The sequence below is a fragment of the Vipera berus genome, assembly GCF_964194415.1.
Source record: "Vipera berus genome assembly, chromosome: Z".
NCBI classification, from domain to species: Eukaryota; Metazoa; Chordata; class Lepidosauria; order Squamata; family Viperidae; genus Vipera; species Vipera berus.
Window position 1 is genome coordinate 128,806,290 of NC_138205.1, and position 24,879 is coordinate 128,831,168.

The 24,879-nt window shown below is 46.1% G+C and overlaps 1 protein-coding gene across 1 annotated transcript in view; it reads left to right on the forward strand.

Annotated features, from left to right (window-relative positions):
* VIPR1 (vasoactive intestinal peptide receptor 1) overlaps positions 1–24,879 on the forward strand; it is an 83,946-nt gene that overhangs the window by 48,185 nt on the left and 10,882 nt on the right. Inside the window, exons 3-7 of the mRNA XM_081345625.1 lie at positions 7,353–7,460; positions 12,209–12,315; positions 18,269–18,369; positions 19,599–19,731; positions 24,637–24,790. Of these exons, the coding sequence (XP_081201751.1) occupies positions 7,353–7,460; positions 12,209–12,315; positions 18,269–18,369; positions 19,599–19,731; positions 24,637–24,790 (603 nt within the window). The remainder of the gene's footprint in view (positions 1–7,352; positions 7,461–12,208; positions 12,316–18,268; positions 18,370–19,598; positions 19,732–24,636; positions 24,791–24,879) is intronic.

Sequence of the window (24,879 nt, forward strand, 5' to 3'; positions counted from 1 at the left end):
TGCTTTCTCTTTTCCTCTTTCTCCTTCTGTTCCTTCCTTTCCTCCTTCCTTCCTTCCTTCCTTCTTTTTTCTTTTCTTCCTCTCTTTCCTCTTTTCCCCTCCCTCCCTCCCTCCCTCCCTCCCAGCATGTTGCATAGAATTTATACAAAAAACTCAACCCATCCGTCCACGGTGGAGCAGAATGAAGCCAGCTTTAGTGTAGGACAGGAGTGTCAAACTCAATTTCATTGAGGGCCGCATCAGCATTGCGGTTGCCCTCAGGGGGCCGGGTGGGTATGGCCAGGGTGGGCGTGGCCTACTGGGTGGGCGTGGCTACTGTAGAGTGCGTATGGCCTACTGGGTGGGTGTGGCCAGCTCTACATCGTTCGCATCAAGGGTGCCTATGGGGGCCTGGGCAGGAGTGGGACAGATCTGAGGGTCTCTGGCAGAAGGAGGGTCTCTGGGCCAGGGCCAAGGCAGCGGGGGCCGTTCCCTCACTGTTTCCAGGATGGCTTCGCGGGCCACATGAAACCACTTCGCGGGCCAGATCTGCCCCCCGGGCCTTGTGTTTGACATGTCTGGTGTAGGAGAATCTGGCGAAAGAACAGCCAAGAGCAATTCAGAGCAGATGCAGTTAAGGGGATGCAGAGAAAAAAATATCTGGGGGGAAAAATGACACAACACAGGCCTGGTGGGGAGGCACGTGGGCAAAAAAGTGGCAGAGAAAAGCAGGAGGAATTTGCCACTCATACACCCATAATCCCCAGACTGGGAGCAGATAGAAGATCTTCTAGAGAGAATTCTAGTGGCCAGTAGTTCCACTGGCCAAGCCCTGTCTCCTTTAATTCTCCCTTTGGACCTTCCTCAACTCCTCCCTTTCCAATCAATAACACAGTATTTAAATATCCACAGAATGAAGCAAAGAAACCCCTCCCAACTCCTGAGTAGTCCTCTACTTACAACAGTTCATTTAGTGACAGTTTGAAGTTGCAGCAGCACAGGGGAAAAAATGACTTATGACGATTTTTTACACTTACGAGCATTGAAGCATTACGCGATCAAAATTCAGATGCTTGACGACTGACTCGTGTTCTCATGACCATTGCAGTGTTCCGAGGTGTTCCTGTCGCAAAAGTCAAGGGGGAAGCCAGATTCGCTTAACAACCACCCTTCTAACTTAACAGCTGCAGTGACTCACTTAACGACTGTGTCAAGGAAGGTTGTAAAACGGGGCAAAATTCACTAGCGACTGTCTCGCTTCGTGACAGAAATTTCAGGCTCAATTGTGGTCATAGGTCGAGGATGACCTGTACCTTTTTTTAGCATTGTGTCTGTCCTAAATGAGTCTTATTTCTTAAGGCATTTTCTAGATTTCAGAATGTATTGATTGGATAATCGAGATACTGTCCCAGTTCAATGCTTTCCTCTCTCAGCTGCACTGCAAAAATCCAATATTTGCTGCGGGGAAGATTGGTGGGTTAGATCATCCCGCTAAATGAATATTTTGTTTATTATTTTTTTAGCCCGGTAATAAAAATAGTTGACACTCCAGAACGAAAAAACTCACCTTGGGGACTGCAGATTGCTTCCTCTCAGGCTTCTTCAGTAAAAATTCAATATTTGGCTTGGCTGAGTGAGTTATCCTGGGATTTTACATTTTGCAGGCTGAGTCAGTAAGCAAACAGCGATAAGAGAGCATGAAACCAATCAATATCTCAGTAGAGAAAATTCAGACAAGAATGTTATTCATTCACAGGGAGGCCTCGACTTAACGACCACAATTGGAACCAGAATTTCCCAAGTTGGTCGCTAAGTGAGTCGCGTCTGATTTTACGACTTTTTTTCGGCGTGGTTGTTAAGTGAATCATGGCAGTTGCTAAGTTAAGTATGCGGTTGTTAAGCAACTCCAACTTCCCCCGTGGAGTTTGCTGGGTTAGGATGGTTGCAAACAGCGATCACATGAACCCAGGATGCTAAAAGAGTCATAAATACATGCTGGTTGCCAAGTGTCTGAATTTTGATCAGTTGACTGCAAGGGATATAACTGCGAGGACTGGTCATAAGTCGCTTTTTTCTATGCTGTTGTACCTTTGAACGGTTGCTGAACGAATGGTTGTAAAGTGAGGACTACCTCTACCACACGTCACAGGAAGCGGAGATGTGTGTCAAGCTAATTTGCTTGAAATTTACTGCAATGGCTGTTGGCAAAAGTTGGCAACTGGGAAGCCAGATTGTCTTGCTTAGCAACAGAACTGGACTCAATTGCGGTCGTAAATCAAGGACTACCAGTAACTTTAGAAATCTGTGTAGTTGTTCCGCACCAGAAAAGCAAAGAGATTCTGGGAGTTCCTCTCACTTCAGTTGAAATGCATCTTTTTTTTTAAAAATTTGAGACTGAGGATTCCAAACTGGGCAACTTTGAGACTTGTGGACTTCAACTCCCAGGATTCCCCATGGCTGGCTGAGGAATTCTGGGAGTTGAAGTCCACAAGTCTCAAAATTGCCCAGTTTGGAGACCCCTGATCTAAGACCTCCAAAAGCTTGGATGGAACTGAGCAGAAGCTTTTGAGGGAAAGATCTAGAGGCGGTCTTTGGGGGTGAGGATCTACTGCAAAAGGGTGCTGATTGGAAGATTCCTTGTTTGATTGGTTGAGTCAGTAACACCAATTGAAGAGTCCAGTGAGACTCTCCCAATCTAGGAGCAATGGAGGTTCAGCCATGGAGATCTGACAGGGATCTCATGGTGGGGATCCCATACTGATGATGGGAAACTCCTGATGGTGATCTCATACTGGTGATGGGGATCCCATGATGTGGATCTCATACTGGTGGTGGAGATCTCATATTGATGGTGGGGATCTCATGGTGAGGATCTCGTACTGGTGATGGGGATCCCATGATGTGGATCTCATACTGGTGGTGGAGATCTCATATTGATAGTGGGGATCTCATGGTGAGGATCTCGTACTGGTGATGGGGATCCCATGATGTGGACCTCATGCTGGTGGTGGAGATCTCATAATGATGGTGGGGATCTCATGGTGAGGATCTCGTACTGGTGATGGGGATCCCATGATGTGGACCTTATGCTGGTGGTGGGGATCTCATACTAGTGATAGAGATTTCATGGTGTGGCTCTCATACTGGTGGTGGGGATTTCATACTGATCCCATGGTGGGGATCTCATACAGGTGATGGGGATCCTATGGTGGTAGACTCTTGAAATCCTGCAATGATGGAACACCCACAATAGAATAACAGAGCTGGAAGGGACCTTGGAGGTCATCTAGTCCAACCCCTTGCTCAGGCAGGAGACCCTATACCATTCCAGACAAATGGCTGTCCAGTCTATTCTTTAAAATCCCCCAGTGTTGGAGCACCTAAAGTATTTGGAGATCTTTTCAGTAGCTTCTCATTTTCAGACTTGCCACCCAGTCGGTTATTCTGGGCTACGTTATCATTGAACAAAAATGAAAAACCTCCAGTTGTGTTTATACAACACACATGGCGACAGGAGGAGCTCATCTTTCAAGATTAGCTCAGCCAACTGGATCACAACTGACCAAATAGGCTAAAATGTACAAACACACATTAATCCAAATTTAGCCAGAGAAGCTGCTTGGCCCTCACCTGACCCAAGGAAGCTTGTTGTGTGTCACAACTCAAGTCATTCCCTGCCCTTTAGAGTACACCATACACCACAATTTTTTATTTACCTTCCATGGGAAGGGTTTGCAAAGCTTAGGGCCTGAAATGCAAGCATGCCAAAGATGTTGCAAGAAGTTGAACTTATAACACAGGCAGCCCTTGACCTACGACCATAATTTAGCCCAAAACTTCTGTTGCTAAGTGAGATGGTGGTTAAGTGAATTTTGCCCCATTTTACAACCTTTCTTTGCCACAGTTGTTAAGCAAATCCTTGCAATTGTAATTAAGTTAGTAACAAAGTTGTTAAGTGAATCTGGCTTCCCCCATTGACTTTGCTTGTCAGAAGGTCACAAAAGGGATCACACGACCTCAGGACACTGTGACCGTTGTAGATATGAGTCAGTTGTCAAGCTTCCAAATATAAATCAGGTGACTATAGGGATGCTGCAATGGTCATAAGTGTGAAAAATGGTCATAAGTAACTTTTTTCAGTATTGTTGTAACTTTGAACCAAATGACTTGTGGTAAGTTGAGGCCAACCTCTGTTTCATCCACTATTCAAGGGGTCGTATCCCACATTTCTCTTTGTGATCCTGACTCAGCATGTATGGGTTTTTTTAAAAAAGCACAATTCTTCCAACCTCAGCTTCGGCAGTTTTCCCAAATAAGAAATGGTTCACCTGCTTTTTCAGAGAATTCTGGCGGAGAATGTTTGTAGCTGAGGGGCCTCAGAGCTTGGTGGTTTCCTTGTAGACGTCTCATGACCTAGCTAGGTAACATCATCCGTAGTAAAAGAGAGTGGGGTTGGTGGAGAGGAGGAGGAGGAGGAGGATGACGATGATGAGGTGGAAAATTGAGCAGTCCTTGATACTCTTTGAGGTTGGTTGTTTTCTTGCAGACATTAAATAATTCAGCTAGGTAACATCATCAGTACCAGAAAGGAATAGATTCTCTCTCTCTCTTTCTCTCTCTCTCTCCCTCCCTCTCTCTCTCTCTCTCTCTCTCTCTCTCTCTCTCTCTCTCTCTCTCTCTCTCTCATAATCTTATTTAGTTTAGTAATGAAATGTCTCCAAGAAAAGAACGAAGCAGGGGGGAGGGAGCGAGGAAAAAGGAAGAGAAGAAGTCGGAGGAGAGGAAGGAAGGAAGGAAGGAAGGAAGGAAGGAAGGAAGGAAGGAAGGAAGGAAGGAAGGAAGGAGAAAGAAAAAAAGAAAAGAAAAGAGGAGCCGGGGGGGTGGCATTATAGCTTCTAGAATTGATAATGATATCTAGTTGGGTCAAGAGAGAGAAAAGAGAGAAGCAACCTGGAATTAAGGAGAAACGTCCTGACAATGAGGACAATTAACCAGTGGAACAGCTTGCTACCAGAAATTGTGGGCGCTCCATCACTGGAGGTTTTTAAGAATAGGCAGCTAGACAGTCACTTGTCTGAGATGGCATAGGTTCTCCTGCTTGAGCCAGGGGCTGGACTAGAAGACCTCCAAGGTCCCTTTCAGCTCGTTGTTGTTGTTAGTTGCGAAGTCGTGTCCGACCCATCGCAACCCTATGGACAATGTTCCTCCAGGCCTTCCTGTCCTCTACCATCTTCTGGAGTCCATTTAAGCTCACGCCTACTGCTTCAGTGACTCCATCCAGCCACCTCATTCTCTGTCGTCCCCTTCTTCTCTTGCCCTCCACCTTTCCCAGCATGAGGCTCTTCTCTAGTGAGTCCTTCCTTCTCATTAGGTGGCCAAAGTATTTGAGTTTTAGCTTCAGGATCTGGCCTTCTAAAGAGCAGGCAGGGTTGATCTCCTCTAGGACTGACCGGTTTGATCGCCTTGCAGTCCAAGGAACTCGCAGGAGTCTTCTCCAGCACCATAGTTCAAAGGCTTCAATTCTTTGGCGCTCAGCCTTTCTTATGGTCCAGCTTTCACTGCCATACATTGCAACTGGGAAGACCATAGCCTTGACTATACGCACTTTTGTTGACAGGGTGATGTCTCTGCTTTTTAGTGTGCTGTCTAGATTTGCCATGGCTTTCCTCCCAAGGAGCAAGCGTCTTTTAATTTCTTGGCTACAGTCCCCATCTGCGGTGATCTTGGAGCCCAGGAAAATAAAATCTGTCACTACCTCCATTTCTTCCCCATCTATTTGCCAGGAATTGAGAGGGCCGGATGCCATGATCTTGGTTTTCTTAATGTTTAGTTTCAACCCAAGTTTTGCACTCTCCTTCTTCACTCGCAACAAGAGGCTCTTTAGTTCCTCTTCACTTTCTGCCATTAGAGTGGTATCATCTGCATATCTTAGGTTGTTGATGTTTCTTCCGGCAATCTTAATTCCAACTTTTGATTCATCTAGCCCTGCCTTTCTCATGATGTGCTCTGCATATAAGTTAAATAGGCAAGGCGACAGTATACAGCCTTGCCGGACTCCTTTCCCAATTTTGAACCAATCAGTGGTTCCGTGTCCAGTTCTCACTGTTGCTTCTTGGCCCGCATATAGGTTTCTCAAGAGACAAATAAGATGGTCTGGTATGCCCATCTCTTTAAGGACTTGCCACAGTTTGTTATGATCCACACAATCAAAGGCTTTAGCATAGTCAATGAAGCAGAAGTAGATGTTTTTCTGGAACTCTCTAGCTTTCTCCATGATCCAGCGTATGTTAGCAATTCTATTCTATTCTATTCTATTCTATTCTATTCTATTCTATTCTATTCTATTCTATTCTATTCTATTCAATTCTATTCTATTCTATTCTATTCTATTCTATTCTATTCTATTCTATTCTTGTTCCGTTCCGTTCCATTCCCTATTCTATTCTATTCTATTCTATTCTATTCTATTCCATATTCCATATTCCATTCCCTATTCTATTCTATTCTATTCTATTCTATTCTATTCTATTCTATTCTATTCTATTCTATTCTATTCTATTCTATTCTATTCTATTCTATTCTATTCTAATCTATTCCATATTCTATTCTATTCTATTCTATTCTATTCTATTCCATATTCCATATTCCATATTCCATATTCCATTCCCTATTCTATTCTATTCTATTCTATTCTATTCTATTCTATTCTATTCTATTCTATTCTATTCTATTCTATTCTATTCTATTCTATTCCATTCCATTCCATTCCATATTCTATTCTATTCTATTCTATTCTATTCTATTCTATTCTATTCTATTCTATTCTATTCCATATTCCATATTCCATTCCCTATTCTATTCTATTCTATTCTATTCTATTCTATTCTATTCTATTCTATTCTATTCTATTCTATTCTATTCTATTCTATTCTATTCTATTCCATATTCCATATTCCACTCCCTATTCTATTCTATTCTATTCTATTCTATTCTATTCTATTCTATTCTATTCTATTCTATTCTATTCTATTCTATTCTATTCTATTCTATTCTATTCTATTCCCATTCCATTCCATACCATACCTTGTGCTTTTCACTGAGGTCATGCTCCAGTCCCATCCTAGGCATGAAAGCCAACTGGGTGACTTTGGGCCAATCACCAGGAGACGGTGAGTTCTAGTCCCTCCCTAGAGACAAAAGCCAGTTAGGTGACTTTGAACCAATCTCTCGCTCTCAGCTCAACCTACCTCACAGGGCTGTTATGGTGGGTAAAAGAGGACAGGGAAGCAATATTAGATATGTTCACTGCCTTGCATTGTTTATAAAAATAAATAAAAGCAGGTTATAAAATATGTGTTATTCTTTTCCCACAGGTTGTGGAAGTCTCTGGGATAACATTAGTTGCTGGCCCGCCGCAAATTTCGGGCAAACGAAAGTGCTGTCCTGCCCACTTCTTTTCACCTACTTTTCAAAAATTCAAGGTAAGTTAACCTAAAGATATTTTTTTTTCAAAAATTGATCAATGTAATTTTGTGCTGTGCATAATCTGGGGTGCAATCTACCAGATGACCACAGGATGGCATGAAAGAGCAAGGAAACGCCTGTGAACTCTTTGCTGCCATCTAATGATTCGCAATTTTTGTAATTTAGGTGGAATAGTTTTAAATCTCTAATTTGGCCAATCAGGTACTAAAATCAGAATGGTGTTTTGAGTTTGATGATCTTTTTTGCCACAGTTGTTAGGTGGATCACCATAGTTGCTAAGTGAATCATGCGGTCATTAAGTGAATCTGACTTTCCTCATCGTCAAAAGTCAGGTGAGAAGGTCACAAATAGTGATCATGTGATCCTGGGATGCTGCAACCATCATAAATATATGCCGGTTGCCAAGTTCCCAATTTTTGATCACATGATACTACAATGGTTGTAAGTATGGGGATTGTTCATAAAACACTTTTTCCAGTGCTACTGTAACTTAAAACAGTCTCAAAGCGAATGGTTGTAAGTCAAGGACTATCTATACAGTATACGTTATTCAGACTTACCAGTGTTAAGATGGGCGATTAATACATTTTACAAATAAATACAGGCAGTCCTCAACTTACAACCAATTGAGCCCAAAATTTTTGTTGTTAACTGAGACATTTATTAAGTGAATTTTTCCACACTTTATGATCTTTCTTGGCACAGTTGTTAAGTGAATCACTGCAGTTGTTAAGTGAGTGACATGGTTGTTAAGCGAGTCTGACTTCCCCATTGACTTTGCTTGTCAAAAGGTCACAAAAGGGGATCACCTGACTTCAGGATGCTGAAACCATCATAAAGACGAGCCAGTTACCAAGCATCATATTGATAACGATTGCGCTATCCCAGGGTCATATGGTCCCGTTTTGCGACCATCTGACAAGTAAAATTAGCAACTGTGGCAGGTAAGGTCATAAAATGGGGATAAAACTCACTTAACAACTCTTTTGCTTAGCAATGGAAATTTTGGGCTCCATTGTGTCGTATGTCGAGGACTGCCTGTATAGTTTTATAAGAAAGTAGAATTAGTGCATCTAATGTGATTCCTATCTGATTTACCCTGCCAGCCCGAAATTGGAAATAAAGATTTATTTATTTTTTTGCTTTAATGCAGACGGCATGCCAAGATGCAGATCATGGTTAACTGCTTAGGATGCTTGAAACAATAAGCTGATAATTGAAACCTCAGACTTTGTGCCCTGACCACAAACTCTTTATGCCACGATATCCATCATAAGCCCAGAACAAATTGCTGCCATTGGTGTGGAAATATGACACAACTTGGTGCGAAGGCTGAAATTGCAGGCGGCACCGTGCCGACTTTCAGGAAAAAGCAATGAATATCATACATCTTAAAGACTGTCAAATCGCGGGCTTATCATTAACAGCCAGACAGCTCTCTGCCTAAAGGACTAAGTTATCTTCTCATCGGGAACCAATGATTAAATTATCCCTAGATAGGAAAAAGAAGGTTGACAATAGAATATTTGCAGCACAGGGTTGAATTGTGGCAGCCTATGTACAACCCCAAGAAACTAACAAGGTTACCTGGTTGGGTTATGAAATCTCTGCAGGAAACCAACCAGACTTGGAGACCACCAAGGATCCAACACTTTTTTTCTTATCTTCTCACCTCTGAGTACAGGAAGTCCCCGATTTACAACTAGTTGATTAGTGACTGTTCAATGTACTGATCACACAGGCACAAAAAAAAATGCTACGTTATCACCCCAGATTGAAAGTTCTGACATCCAGACAGACAGTCCCCCCACCCCAGTCACGTGACTGCATTTTGGGTACTCAGTAACTGGCCTGTTAGGACGCTGAGCTTGTCGATCAGAAGGTCGGCAGTTTGGCAGGTTGAATCCCAAGTGCCGTGTAGCAGAGTGAGCGCCTGTTACTCGTCCCAGCTTCTGCTAACCTAGCAGTTTGAAAGCACGTAAAAAATGCAAGTAGAAAAATAGGGACCGCTACGGTGGGAAGGTAACAGCGTTCCGTGAGCCTTTGGTGTTTAGTCATGCCGGCCACGTGACCACGGAGATGTCCTCGGACAAGCGCTGGCTCTTCAGCTTTGAAACGGAGATGAGCACCGGCCCCTAGAGTCGGAAACGACTAGCACGCATGTGCGGGGCAACCTTTACCTTTACCTTTAACTGGCCTGTATTACGTCCATCAGCACCATCCTGTGGCCACCTAATCGTGATTTGTGATGTTTTTGGTGGAAACCAGCATTTGCATCCGGTTTCTGACGTATAAATTTGACAAATTAACAACTAAATCCACGCTTACGTAAATAGAAGTAGACCTCGACTTACAACAATTTGAAATTCTACAAGCATAGGAAGAAAAGTGACTTACGACCGTTTTTCACACTTACGACCATTGCAGCATTCCCCCTTGGTCATGGGATCAAAATTTGGACCCTTGGCAACTGACTCATATTTATGACGATTGCAGTGATCTTCTTTTGCGACCTTCTGACAATAAATTCAATGGGGGAAGCCAAATTCACTTAACAACCGTGTTACTAATTTAACTGCAGGGAGTCATTTAACAACTGTGGTAACAAGGTCGTAAAATGGGGCAAAAGTCACACAGTCACCTGCTTAATAACTATCATGACTTATGCCCAAATTTGTGGGCTCAATTACAGTTGTAAGTCGAGGACTGCTTGGAGCAGAGTAGTTAGGCCAATAAAAATGTTACTCGCCAGTGTCACAAAAATACAATTTTTGTGTCACACACCCAACTACCATCTCCAACCGTGTCGCCTCAGGCACTCTTGGTTTTTATTCTGCCCCAAATCAACAATTTCTCCTTATTTTTTTCCTGGCCTTGAAGTTTATCCCGAAAAGTTATTGCGTTCTCCACATCTCTGTTTCTGTATTGAATGAAAAACCAGGAAATGTCTCAATCCCTAATGCAAACACACATGGATCATTGTGTTCTCCGAATGCGTCACCCCGCCCCAGGAATTAATCATTGAGGTCCCCGCAAGACAGCGACAAATCTAAATATTTCTTTTATGCTTTCCAGTTCCGAGTTTTTGCATGCCAATTCTGAGTTCTTCGGGAGTTTTACTGACATTTGAATCTGTGAATCAAGCTGAGTAAAGAATTTAATGCAAATAAAATGAATTCTGGGTAAAGGCAAATAAATACACCTGTCCCAGAATAATGTTGCAGGATCCAATTGGGGTTGTTTTCCAGGATCGGAGGTTTTGACTTCTGAGCTTTCGGAGTCGTACCGGAGCCCATCTTCGACGAACTTCTCTGTAGCAGAGTGTGTGCTTTGAGCTATTCTATGTGTGATATTATGTGGTGCCTGGTTGTGTGTGGTTGTTGATTGCGGGGGTGGGGGGGTGTCGATGGCTGATTATTAGGTCGTTGGCTGTTGTTTCTTTGTGTTGCTAAGCCCTCGGCTCCCAAGTACCTTCTTAAGCTGGTGGTAAATCAGAATTCTTGTTGACTGACAAAGGGCCCATTTCCCAGGCTTCAATCATTTCCCTGGCTCTTTTTGTACCTGCTCGGCTGACAATTTTAGTAGCTGTGAAAATGAATGTATGTCCTTCTTTATTTGATTCACCGCCAGCTTATCAGGTACTTGGGAGCCAATGACTTGGCAGTGCAAGGAAACAACAGCCAATGACAGCTGGCCATCAACATTCCAATCAACAACTGAAAGTCCACACACAACCAGGAACCACATGAATATGACACATAAAATAGCCCAAAGCACACATTCTGGTAGAAAGAAGTTTCCTGAGGATGGGCTGTAACACGAGTCCAAAAGTTTGAAAGACTTTTGGTCCCGGATTGGATCCTGCAAAATGAATTCCAGATCCTGGGAGAGAAGATGGAATAGCAATCCTTTTTTTTCTATTTAATTATCTATTAATCAAATTTACACACCATCCTGCTGAGTATCAAAGTGGCTCTGAGTGGTTTACAGGGAAGAAAAAAAATGCAAAATGTGGAGAGAGTCTCCTCTAACCATCAACCAGCCCTTTTCAGCTGTACAGGTAGTCCTCAACTTATAACCATTTGTTTAGTGACCGTTGAACTTACAACAGCACTGAAAAAAATGACTTATGATTATTTTCCATACAATCATTACAGCATCCCCATGGTCATGGGATCAAAATTCAGACGCTTGGCAACTGACTCGTATTTATGACGGTTGCAGTGTCCCGGGGTCACGTGATCCCATTTTGCGACCTACTGACAAGCAGAGTCAATGGGGAAGCCTGGTTCACTTAACGACCGTGTTACTCATTTAACAACTGCAGTGGTTCATTTAGCAACTATGGCAAGAAAGACTGTAAAATGGGGCAAAATTCACTTAACAGATGTATCACTTAGCAACAGAAATTTGGAACTCAATTGTGGTTGTAAGTCGAGGACTACTTATGATATTGGACAGTATAAATCGGGGGGGGGGTGTCACATGTTATGATAAGGAGCCATGGTGGCGCAGTGGTTAGAGTGGAGTATTGCAGGCCGACTCTGCCGACCGTCAGCAGTTCGATCCTAACTGGCTCAAGGTTGACTCAACCTCCTTCCAAAGTCGGTAGAATGAGGGCCCCGATTGTTGGGGGGCAATAGGCTGAGTCTGTAAACCGCTTAAAGAGGACAGTAAAGCACTGTGAAGCGGTATACAAGTCTAAATGCTGTTGCTATTGCTATTTTATTTTGCTGCCATCTAGGTAACATCAGCAGGAACTGCACCAAGGATGGCTGGTCAGAAATTTATCCTGCCCCCTATCCAGTGGCTTGTGGCTATGACTCCAACATGACAGTCAGTGAGGAGCAGGTCAGTACAAGGGGAACCACGTTGGGTGGTGGTGGGGAGAAAAGAAAAGAGAAAGGGAGGGAGGGAGGGGGAGAGAGAGAGAGAGAGGGAGGGAGGACAGGAGGGAGAGTGGGAGGAAGAAAGGATGGAAGGAAGGAAGGAAGGAAGGAAGGAGGGAGGGAAGGGAGAGAGGACAGGAGGGAGAGTGGGAGGGAGAGAGGAAGGAAGGAAGGAAGGAAGGAAGGAAGGAAGGAAGGAAGGAAGGAAGGAAGGAAGGAAGGAAGGAAGGAAGGAAGGGAGAGAGGACAGGAGGGAGAGTGGGAGGGAGAGAGGAAGGAAGGAAGGAAGGAAGGAAGGAAGGAAGGAAGGAAGGAAGGAAGGAAGGAAGGAAGGAAGGAAGGAAGGAAGGGAGAGAGGACAGGAGGGAGAGTGGGAGGAAGGAAGGAAGGAAGGAAGGAGGGAGGGAAGGGAGAGAGGACAGGAGGGAGAGTGGGAGGGAGAGAGGAAGGAAGGAAGGAAGAGAGGACAGGAGGGAGAGTGGGAGGGAGAGAGGAAGGAAGGAAAGAAGGAAGGAAGGAAGGAAAGAAAGAGACAGAAAAGAAAAGGAAGTTGACTAAAAGGGCTTTGTTTATGTAGTTGTATCCAACCTTTATTATTATTATTATTATTATTATTATTACAAATAACTCAGCAGCAAACATATCCACCAAACCTTTCTCCTCCTATTTTCCGCTGAACAACAACCCTGTGAGGTGGGTTGGGCTGAGAATAGGGACTTGTCTGAAGTCACCCAGGTGGCTTTCACGTCTAAAGGCGGGACTAGAACTCCCTGTCTCCTGGGGATTGGCCCAACGTCACCCAGGTGGCTTTCATATCTAAGGCAACACTTGAACTCACAGCTCTCTTGTTCCCTAACTTGGTGCCACAACCACTGCACCAAACTGCCTCTCTTGCGCTCGAAGGGTGGCAGCAGCATTGATACAAGCAAGGCACAGCTGGTGTCCTTGCAGGACAATTGTGTTGCTGTTATTGTGGTTGAGACTATCACTGAAATCTACTGCATGTAAGGCTCAGTTTGCAGGTAAAGAAAAGTCCTCGGCTTATAACCACAGGATGCCTAAGCAAGGTGATTGTTAAGCACTCACTTAACACCCGATTTTACCACTTTTTCTCCCTCGGTTGGTTGTAAAATGAATCAGTGCCGTTGTAAAATAAGTCCCACATTAGTGAAGCGAATCTGTCTTTCCCCACTGACTTTGCTTGTCAGAAAGTGGACGGGAAGATTTTTGCCGCAACAGTTGTAAGTGTGAGGACCCATCATAAGTCCCTTTTTTCACTACTGTTTTAAGTTTGAATGGTCGGTAAATGAATTGTTGTAAGTTGGAGGACTACCCTTAGAGATAACTAGACAAAAGATTCTTCAGACCGAGGACTCAGTGGCTTCTCAGTCCATTTAGTTAGTCCTTGACTTACAACAATTCACTTACTGACCATTCAAGGTTGTAACATCACTGAAAAAAGAGACTTATGGCCGTTTTTCACACTTATGACCGTTGCAGCAACATCCCCAGGGTCACGTGATCAAAATTCAGTCAATTACGATGGTCGCAGTGTCCCGGGGTCACGCCATACTCTTTTTGCGATCTTCTGACAAGCAAATTCTGTGGGGGAAGCTGGATTCATTTATTTATTTATTTATTTATTTATTTATTTATTTAATTTATATACCGCCCTTCTCTCAAGAGACTCAGGGCGGTTAACAGGGCAATACGTAAAAGACAGATACAAAAGTTAAAATTATTAAAACATGATTAAACAATGCCCATAGTACAAATTTAAAATTAAAGTCATAATAACAAACCCACCCCATCCCCTCAGGCCAGGCCCGCTTCCTTAAAGAGATGGGTTTTAAGGTCGCGCCGGAAGGAGCGGAGGTCGGGCGCCATCCGGAGCTCTACCGGAAGATGGTTCCATAAATCCGGTGCACCCACAGAGAACGCTCTCCCCCTGGGGGCCACCAGTCGGCATTCTTTGACCGGCGGCACCCTGAGGAGGCCCTCTCTGTGGGAGCGTACTGGGCGGAGGGAAGTTGACGCCGGCTGCAGGTGCTCCCCAAGGTATTCTGGACCCATGCCATGGAGGGCTTTGTAGGTCATTACCAACACCTTGAACCTCACCCGGAAGACAACTGGCAACCAATGCAGCTCGCGGAGCAAAGGTGTAACACGGGAGTATCGGGAGACCCCCGACACAACTCTCGCGGCTGCATTCTGTGCCAGCTGGAGCCTCCGAGTGGTCTTCAAGGGTAGCCCCATGTAGAGAGCGTTGCAGTAATCAAGACGAGAGGTCACGAGCGCATGAGTGACCGTGCGCAAGGCATCCCGGTCTAGATAGGGCCGCAACTGGCGCACCAGGCGAACCTGGGCGAACGCCCCCCTAGTTACAGCTACAATATGGTCTTCTAAAGAGAGCTGTGAATCTAGGAGGACTCCCAAGTTGCGAGCCCTATCTACAGGAGGTAATGACTCACCCCCCATAATGAGGGGTGGGATATCCTGAATATCCCGGGATGCCGGTACGCACAGCCACTCCGTCTTGTCGGGGTTGAGACGAAGCCTGTTCCTCCCCATCCAGACCCGGACCGCCTCCAGGCACCGGGACATCACGTCGAGGGCATCACTGGGGTGGTTTGGGGTCGAAATGAAAAGTTGGGTATCATCAGCATACTGATGATACCCAACTCCAAAACCACGAATGATCTCACCCAGCGGTTTCATGTAGATGTTGAACAGAAGGGGCGAGAGGACCGACCCCTGAGGGACTCCACAAGCGAGAGGCCTCGCGGTCGACCTCTGCCCCCCCGTCAACACCGACTGCGAACGTCCCAGGAGATAGGAGGAGAACCACTGAAGAACCGTGCCTCCCACTCCCAATCCCCTGAGACGCCGCAGCAAGATACCATGGTCGATGGTATCGAAAGCCGCTGAGAGGTCTAATAGGACTAGAACAGAGGAGTATCCTCTGTCCCGAGCCCTCCAGAGATCATTCACCAGCGCGACCAATGCCGTCTCCGTGCTGTACCCAGGCCTGAAGCCCGATTGGTACGGGTCTAGATAATCCGCTTCATCCAGGACCAGAGGGAGCTGATGCGCCACCACACTCTCAACAACCTTCGCAAGGAAGCGAAGGTTGGAGACCAGACGAAAGTTATTCAAAACAGCCGGATCCAAGGTAGGCTTCTTGAGGAGAGGTCTCACCACCGCCTCCTTCAAGGCGGCGGGAAAACTGCCCTCACTCAAAGAAGCAGCTATAACCGCCTGGAACCAGCCTCATGTCCCCTCCCGGGCTGCATAAACCAGCCAGGAAGGGCACGGGTCCAATAAACATGTGGTGGAGCTCAGCCTCCCCATGATCCTGTCCACTTCCTCCGGAGTCACAGGATCGAACTCCTCCCAGATGACATCGACAAGATCACTCGTGTCCTGATCGTCCGATACTGCCCAGTCGGAGTCCAAACCGGTCCGAATCCGAGCGATTTTGTCCGACAGATGTTGACTAAATTCCTCGGCACGCCCCTGCAAGGGATCCTCACTGACCTCCTGGTTGAGGAGGGAGCGGGTCACCCTAAACAGGGCGGCCGGGCGATTATCTGCGGACACGATGAGGGCAGCGAAATAGTTAGATCTCGCTACCCTCATCGCAGCGAGATAAGACCTAATATGGGTTCTTAGTCGCAATCGGTCGGATTCAGATCGGGTGGACCTCCAGACGCTCTCTAGGCCCCGTCTCCGACGCTTCATCTCCCGGAGCTCCGCGGAAAACCATGGAGCCCATTGGGATCTGCGCCGGGTCAGGGGCCGCAAGGGTACAACTCGGTCAAGTGCCTCCGTGGCCGTCCTTTCCCAGGCCTCCACTAAGGCATCCGCCGAGCTGTGAGCTGGGGAGGCAGGTGGGGCCCCCAGCGCTGCCTGAAACCTCTCAGGGTCCATTAAGCGCCTGGGGCGGAACCATCTAGTTGGCTCAACAACCCCACGGTGGGGAGTGGCAAAACGGAAGACCAGCCGCAGGAGATGATGATCGGTCCATGACAGGGGCATAACAATTGGGGAGCCCCCACCAAGATCATCTAACCACCGACCAGATAAGAAAACCAAGTCAAGGGTGTGGCCTCCCTCATGGGTTGGTCCATGAATTACCTGCGTCAGGTCCATGGCCGTCATGGAAGCCATGAACTCCCGAGCTAACTCAGATACTCCTCCCAGGGATGGTAGATTGAAGTCTCCCAAAACCATTAGTTTAGGAAACTCAATCACCAGCCCTGAGAGGATATCGAGAAGCTCAGGCAGGGCTGCTGCTACGCGACTAGGCGAAAGGTACGCGAGCAGCAAGCCCAACTGCGCCCTAGGACCAAACCTCAATAAGAGAGATTCACACCCGACTATCTGAGGAACGGTGGCCTCCTGCGGACATAAGGTCTCCCTCATAACTACAGCCACTCCCCCACCCCTACCCTGAGTCCGAGGCCGGTGTAGCACCCGGAAGCCTGGTGGGCAGAGATCCACCAGGGGGATACCACCCTCCGGGCCCAACCAGGTTTCCGTAATGCAAGCCAGGTCCGCTTGCTCACCCTCGACTAAATCCCGGACGAGGGGAGCCTTATTAGCAACGGACCTGGCATTTAGGTACACCAGTCAGAGCTCAGGTGGCTGCGCATCCCCGCTCCCAGAGCCTTGGGTCGAAGGCAGAGGGTCGGAGCGCCTCACCGCTTGCAGATAGCGGAGAGGCCCTCCCGGAGGTCGATACGGCCCTCTGATCTTACACCTGCAGCCATTCCCTATCGTCGTGGGAATTGGCATTCCCACGACCCGCTCCAGAGCTCCAGAGATGACCAACCCCGGCTCCCTCTCAACGCGATCTCTACTAGGCCTGGTCTGAACAGCAGTTGGCAGAGTGCCCCCCCTCTCCAACCAACCACAACCCTCCCCCCTCCCTAACCCTACAAAAAATTTAGCTAAAAAAGTAATCAGGGGCCTCTTGTTAAATTTATATCTTAGGCCCCTGTTTCTGCCCGGCCATCTCTCAGGGTCCCAACAGTCGGACCCGTCATCAAGAGGTAAATTAAAAGGTAAGGCGGGTCGCTCCCAGGATGGGGGGGCACCTCTGAGAGCGAGTAAAACCGTGCTGGAGTACCTCAAAGCCATGGTAAAATTGGGTAATACAGCAAAAAAACAGACCCAGATCGAATAAATAAAAAAGGGAGGATCTTAAAAATGGAAGGGGAGTATCCAGACTGCAAACCCAGCTCTTCTGCCACTAGAGCAGGGTAACCCCGGGACAATCCCCGTTCTCTCACAACGGTCAGAACCGGGGAGCAGCCTGAGATATGCAGCCGGGGAGAGAGATACCGCCTAGAGCTCTCACCTCTAGGACGGAAAAGATGGAGCTCTTAACTCTTAACCACTCTCTCACAGTGGTTATACACCCGGCGCCTTCCACAGCCCAGGGGGAAAGGAAAAAAGGAGGACAATAGGCGAAACCAGTCAGCGAGATGGATTAGGGTAAAAAACCCGTAAAGTCACGGAGTGGGGCTCAAGGATATGGTCCAGTGAACTATAATAGTCCATGCCTCCAGATGTCCAGGCATAATAGTCCATACTCCACCCAGCCATAGTCACCGTACCAAGACGGTCGCGGCGCTCCAACCCCCTCACCGCCAACCGTCTCAGACGCCAACCAGGGCCGTCTCCACCACTCCACCGTCTCCATTTAACGACCATGTGACTACCTTGCTTAACAACTGTGGCAAGGCAGGTCGTAAAATGGGGCAAAACTCTACTTAACAATTGTCTTGCTTAGCAACGGAAATTAAGTTAAGCTTGATTGTGGTCGTAAGTCGAGGACTGCCTGCATTTGTCAGTCCAGGTGGAAGTATTGACCACTTTGTTGTGCTCTCTCTCTCTCTCTCTTTTCTCAGAGTGTCGTTTTTTACGGCACAGTGAAAACCGGATACACAATCGGACACAGTTTGTCTCTCATTGCTTTGGCAGCTGCCATGATGGTCCTGTCCATCTTCAGGTAAAGGGGATCACCTGGACCTGGGATTGGGGGAAGGGCACAGAGACAGGGCTTCCTCGCCCCCCAAAGGCAGCCCTCTATAAAGGCCGTCCTCAACTTATGACCACAGTGGAGTTCCCAATTTCCGTTGCTAAGCGAAACAGTTCTGAAGCAATTTTTACTGCATTTCACCACAACCTTTCTTGTCAAAGGTGGTTAAGCGGATACCTGCAGTTGTTTAAGTTAGTGACCCGGGGTTGTTAAGTGAATCCGGGCGTCCCCTGTGGTCTTGTTTGTCAGAAGGATTTGCGAAGGGGGATCACGTGACCCCCTGGACACCGGGACCGTCGTAAATAGGAGTCAGTTGCCAAGCATCTGAATTGAGATCTCGTGACCATGGGGATGCTGCAACGGTCGCAAGTGTGAAAAACGGACAGTAGTATCTTTCGTCGCTAAACAAATGGTTACAAGTCAAGGACTACCTGTAATAGTGTTTCTCAACCTTCACAACTTGAAGATATGTGGACTTTTGTAGCTTCCTCTCCTCTTCCTCCTCCTCCTCTTTCTTTTCCTCTTCCTCCTCCTCCTCCTCCTCCTTGTCCATCATCTTCTTCCCCCTCCTCCATTTCCTCTTCATCCTCTTCTCCTCCTCCTCTTCCTCCTCTTCCTCCTCGTAGTCCTCCTTCTTCTCATCCTCTATTACCTTCTTCTTCTTCTCCTCCTCCATTCCTCCTTCTCTTCTGCTCCTCCTCTTCCTCCTCCTCCTCCTCCTCCATCACCTTCTTCTCCTTCTCCTTCTCCTTCTCCATTTCCTCTTCCTCTTCCTCCTCTTCCTCCTCCTCCCATCACCTTCTCCTTCTTCTCCTCCTCTGTTACCTCTTCCTCTTCCTCTTCCCCTACTTCTCTTCCTCCTCCTCCTCTCCTTCTTCTCATCCTCCATCACCTTCTTCTCCTTCTTCTTCTTCTTCTCCATTTCCTCCTTTTCCTTTTCCTCCTCCTCTTCCTCCTCCAAAATCCAGTCCTCCTAGCTAGGGAATTCTGGGAGTTGAAGTCCACACACTTTAACCCTCTTTTCAACCTGGTTGTCCATCAAGCCTAAAAGAGAAGAAGCTTCCTTTGTACTTTCAGCTGAAGAATTCTGTGAATTAAGGAGCTTTCCGATTCTCAGCTTCCTTTAACGTCCACCAGAGATGATCAGGAGGACCTTCAGATGTGTGAAATGTCCACCGTCTCCTCTTTCTCCTCTCCAGGAAGTTGCACTGCACCCGGAATTACATCCACATGCATCTGTTTATCTCCTTCATCCTGCGTGCCGTGGCTGTCTTCGTCAAGGACATCATTTTGTTTGAAAACGGAGAATCGGAGTATTGCTTCGTAGGCTCGGTCAGTCTTGTCTGTTGTCCACTCTGTCCAGGGTCCTCCAACCCTTTGAATGTCGGTTCTCCATTCCCCGTAATTTAACTAGCCACAATTAAGCCCAAAGTTTCTGTTGCCAAGGGAAACATTTGTTAAGTGACTTTTACGACCTTTCTTGCCCCCGTTGCTAAGTGAATCACTGCGTTTGTTAAGTGAGTTACAAGGTGGTTAAGCGAGTCTGGCCTTCCCCATGGCCTTTGCTGGTCAGAAAGTCGCAAAAGGGGGATCAGGTGACCGTGGGGATGCTGCAACCGTCATTAAGTGTGAAAACTGGTCGTAAGTCACTTTTTCAGTGTTGTAACTTTGAACAGTCACTAAATGGACTGTTGTAAGTTGAGGACTACCTATATTCAGGTGTATCCTTTTTTTCCCCCTCCTTTCCTAAAATGTATAAATATGAGCGCATCTAGGAGAATTCCCTGCCCTCATTTTCTAGAGGGCACAACTAGTCCTCGGTTTTACAACAGTTCATTTAGTGACAACGGCACTGGAAAAAGTGACTGATGACCGTTTTTCACACTTAACGACCATTGCAGCTTCCCCACGGTCGGGTGATTGTGAACCCTGTGTTTTTTCAAGGCAACATCTGGGTGTCTAGCCAATTCTGCATTGATCCCAGTTTAACAATGGACTTTTTTGAGAGGGGGGGAGGGAGAGAGAGGGGAGAGAGGGGGAGAGTAGGGAAGAAGGGAGAGGGAGGGAGAGAGGGAGACGGAGGGGGAGGGAGAGAGAGAGGGAGGGAAGAGAGAGGGGGGAAGGGGGAGAGAGAGATGGAGGGAGGGAGAGAGAGAGGGGGAGGGAGAGGGGAGAAGAAGAGAGAGGGAGGCAGTGAGGGAGAGAGAGAAATGGAGGGAGGGAGAGGGAGGGAGAGAGAGTGGGGGGAGGGAGAAGGAGGGAGGGAGGGAGAGAAATGGAGGGAGGGAGAGGGAGGGAGAGAGAGTGGGGGGAGGGAGAAAGAGGGAGGGAGGGAGAGAGAGAAATGGAGGGAGAGAGAAGGAGGGAGAGAGAGTGGGGGGAGGGAGAAGGAGGGAGGGAGAGAGAGAAATGGAGGGAGGGAGAGGGAGGGAGAGAGAATGGGGGGAGGGAGAAAGAGGGAGGGAGGGAGAGAGAGAAATGGAGGGAGGGAGAGGGAGGGAGAGAGAGTGGGGGGAGGGAGAAGGAGGGAGGGAGAGAGAGAAATGGAGGGAGGGAGAGGGAGCAAGGGAGAGAGAGAGGGGGAGGGAGAGAAATTTCACATGCTAACATTGATCCTCATTGTCGGCTTCCATAGATTTAACCAACATTAAAGAATGATGTTAACCAGCACTTCTGTTCTTCCCTGCCGTAATTGGTTTTCTTCCCAATCATTTTTGCTGAAGTCCTGCATTTATACCTCAAAATTATATTACAGCCTTGTGTCTCCAGTTTTGAAAGCTGCCCATCTGATATTACGCTAACACACATCACAAACAGGACAATTGTTCCTGCTGTTTGTCCATTCCTGGTTAGCTATGTTTGCTTGATCCACACCAAAGAGCAAGCTAGCAATCACGTTTTATTAAATTGTTTGCCTAGGCAGGGCAAAATAAATTTTATAGAGGTTTCCCATACTCATAACTGTGCTATCAAATAATATACAGGTAGTCCCTGACCACAGTTGAGCCCAAACTTTGTGTTGCTAACCGTTGTTAAGTGAGTTTTGCCCCATTTTACGACCTTTTGCCACAGTTGTTAAGTGAATCACTGCAGTAGCTAAATTAGTCACACAGTTGCTAAGTGAATCCGGCTTCCCCATTGACTTTGTTTGTCAGAAGGTCGCAGAAGGGGATCATGTGACCCTGGGACCTGCGACTGTAATAAATATGAGTCGGTTGCCAAATGCTTGAATTTGGATCACGTGATGCAAGGGTCGTAAGTGTGAAAAATGGTCATAAGTCACTTTTTGTGTTGCTAAATGAGTTGTAAATTGAGGACTACCTGCGTATTGCTTTAATTTAATTTAATTATTTTAATCGATTGGTGAATAAAATGATTAAGAATAATTTTGTAATTATTTTGTATAATATTTTGTATAATAATTGTAATTTTTTTAAAAATGCTTAGTCATGCCACAAAAAGACCAATCAATTGTCAAAGTATCCATTGAATAATCTACCCAAAACATTTTTAGAGGAATAATACTGTACAGGCAGTCCTCAATTTTGTAACCACAAGTGCACCCAACAATTCCATTGCTAAACAAAGTAGTTGCTAAGTGAATTTTGCTCCATTTTATCACCTTTTGTGCTATAGTTGTTAAGTGAGTGATATGGTTGTTAAGTGAATCCGGCTTCTGCCATTGACTTTGCTTGTCAGAAGGTCGCAAAAGGGGATCATGTGATCCTGGGACACTGCGACCGTTATAAATATGAGTCAGTTGCCAAGCAACCGGATTTGAATCACATGACCCTGGGGATGCTGCAGCGGTCATTAAGTGTGAAAACTGGTTGTAAGCCACTTTTTCAGTGTTGTAACTTTGAACCAAATCACTTGTGGTAAGTTGAGGCCAACCTCTATTTCATCCACTATTCAAGGGGTCGTATCCCACATTTCTCTTTGTGATCCTGACAAAACATTCATAACTCAGTGCCATTGTAACTTTGAATGGTAAATAAACGAACTGCGGTAAGTCAAAAAGTGGTCCTTGAGGACCACACAGAAGCTTCAACTGGTACAGAATGCAGCCGCGAGAGTTGTGTTGGGAGTCTCCCAATACTCCCATGTAACATCTCTACTCCGTGAGCTGCATTGGCTTCCAGTTGTCTTCCGGGTGAGATTCAAGGTGCTGGTGATGACCTACAAAGCCCTACATGGCGTGGGTCCGGATTACCTACGGGAGCACCTACTGCCGGCGTCAACTTCCCTCCGTCCTGTACGCTCCCACAGAGAAGGCCTCCTCAGGGTACCACCGGTCAGAGAATGTCGGCTGGTGACCCCCAGGGGCAGAGCGTTCTCGGTGGGCGCACCAGTCCTTTGGAACCGCTTACCGGCTGAACTACGGATGTCCCCCGACCTTCGCTCCTTCCGGCGTGATCTAAAAACTTATCTATTCGAACAAGCCGGCCTGGCCTGATGGGTTTGGGGTTTTAACATTGTTTTTAACTAACTTACTACATTGGGCACAATCATTTAACTTTAAATCTTGTATCCTGTATTCTTATTTTTATTGCCCTGTACACCGCCCTGAGTCCTTCGGGAGAAGGGCGGTATATAAATCAAATAAATAAATAAATAAATCAAATAAATAAATAAATAAATAAATAAATAAATAAATAAATAAATAAATAAATAAATAAATAAATAAATAAATAAATAAATAAATAAATAAATAAATAAATAAATAAATAATAAACTATGCCCTCAAGTTTAGTTTGCAATTTGAAACAGTCACTTAATACTTACTGAATATTTGACCACAGATGAAACAGGGCCCTCCTCACCTTTTCAAATAATAAGTGCGCTCTTTTTTTAATTGCCTAGTCAAATTTGTCAGTTGCAACCTTTGTGTGAAAACACACATCCGGAGTGTAAAAACCAAGCAGGATATTGCTAATATAAGCCAGCCGGCACAGGCTAATAAAAAAACCAACCGGTGGGGAGAAAAGAAATAAATATACATAATATTGCGTAATATTTCCCCCCCCCCAAACAGGCGTTGACTTCTTAGTGTACTTTAGAGCAGGTTTAGTCCTGAAGAGAGAGAGAGAGAGAGAGTGAGTCATTTTTACAATCTCTAAATACAAAGAGGTCGCTTGGGATCATTGTTCTTACTGGTGATAGAAGGATTAGGCCAAGAAATACTATAAAAGAGACAAACAGCCTTAATAAGCCGTTATATCCATTCGGATGCACAACTGCTCCTTTCTTTCTTCGGCCGTTGGGGGTCGTGGGGGGGGGAAACAAGACTTAAACTGGACGCCAAAATCCTGAACACTTTTTGTGGGTGTCTTATAAATAAATATTTTGTTTATTTACTGTTTTTACAAATCACTCAAAGCAACCAACACATCCAATACATTTTCCTCCTTCTATTTTCCCCGGCAACGACAATCCTGTGAGTTGGCTTAGGGAGAGGGAGGGAGAGAAGGAGGGAGAGAGAGAGAGAGAGAGAGAGATTGGCCCAAAGTTACCCAGCTGGCTTTCATGGCTAAGGAGGTACTAGAACTCACCTTCTCCTAGTGATTGGCCCAAAGACACCCACCCAGGTGGGATCTAGAATTAAAGTGGGACTAGAACTCACCACGTCCTAGTGATTGAGTCAGTCACTCAACCAGGTGGGATCTAGAATTAAGGTGGGACTAGAACTCACTGTCTCCTAGTGATTGGCCCAAGGACACCCACCCAGGTGGGATCTAGAAATAAAGTGGGACTAGAACTCACCACGTCCTAGTGATTGAGTCAGTCACTCAACCAGGTGGGATCTAGAATTAAGGTGGGACTAGAACTCACTGTTTCCTAGTGATTGGCCCAAAGACACCCACCCAGGTGGGATCTAGAATTAAAGTGGGACTAGAACTCACCACGTCCTAGTGATTGAGTCAGTCACTCAACCAGGTGGGATCTAGAATTAAGGTGGGACTAGAACTCACTGTCTCCTAGTGATTGGCCCAAAGACACCCACCCAGGTGGGATCTAGAATTAAAGTGGGACTAGAACTCACCATGTCCTAGTGATAATTCAGTCATAATTCAAGGACGACCTAGAAGCAAACTGAGAAACTGTGTCTGCCACCAAAGGGTTGTTTTAGAGCCACACGCATTGTTGGAAAAGTGTGTCTAGACAGCAAACAAACAGCAAATTCATCCTTGCAATCTGAATCCTTAAATCCAAGTTGGTTTGTTTCTCTTCCTTCAGGTGGGTTGCAAAGCTGCGATGGTGTTTTTCCAGTACTGCATCATGGCTAATTTCTTTTGGCTTCTGGTTGAGGGCTTGTATCTTCACACCCTCTTGGTCATCTCCTTCTTTTCAGAGAAGAAATACTTCTGGTGGTACATCGTCATAGGCTGGGGTATTGTATCTTTGTCATTTCCCTACACAGATGCCTTCCACACATTGCCTTTATTCTTGTACTTACTGGTTAGTTTATTTGCATCCCGC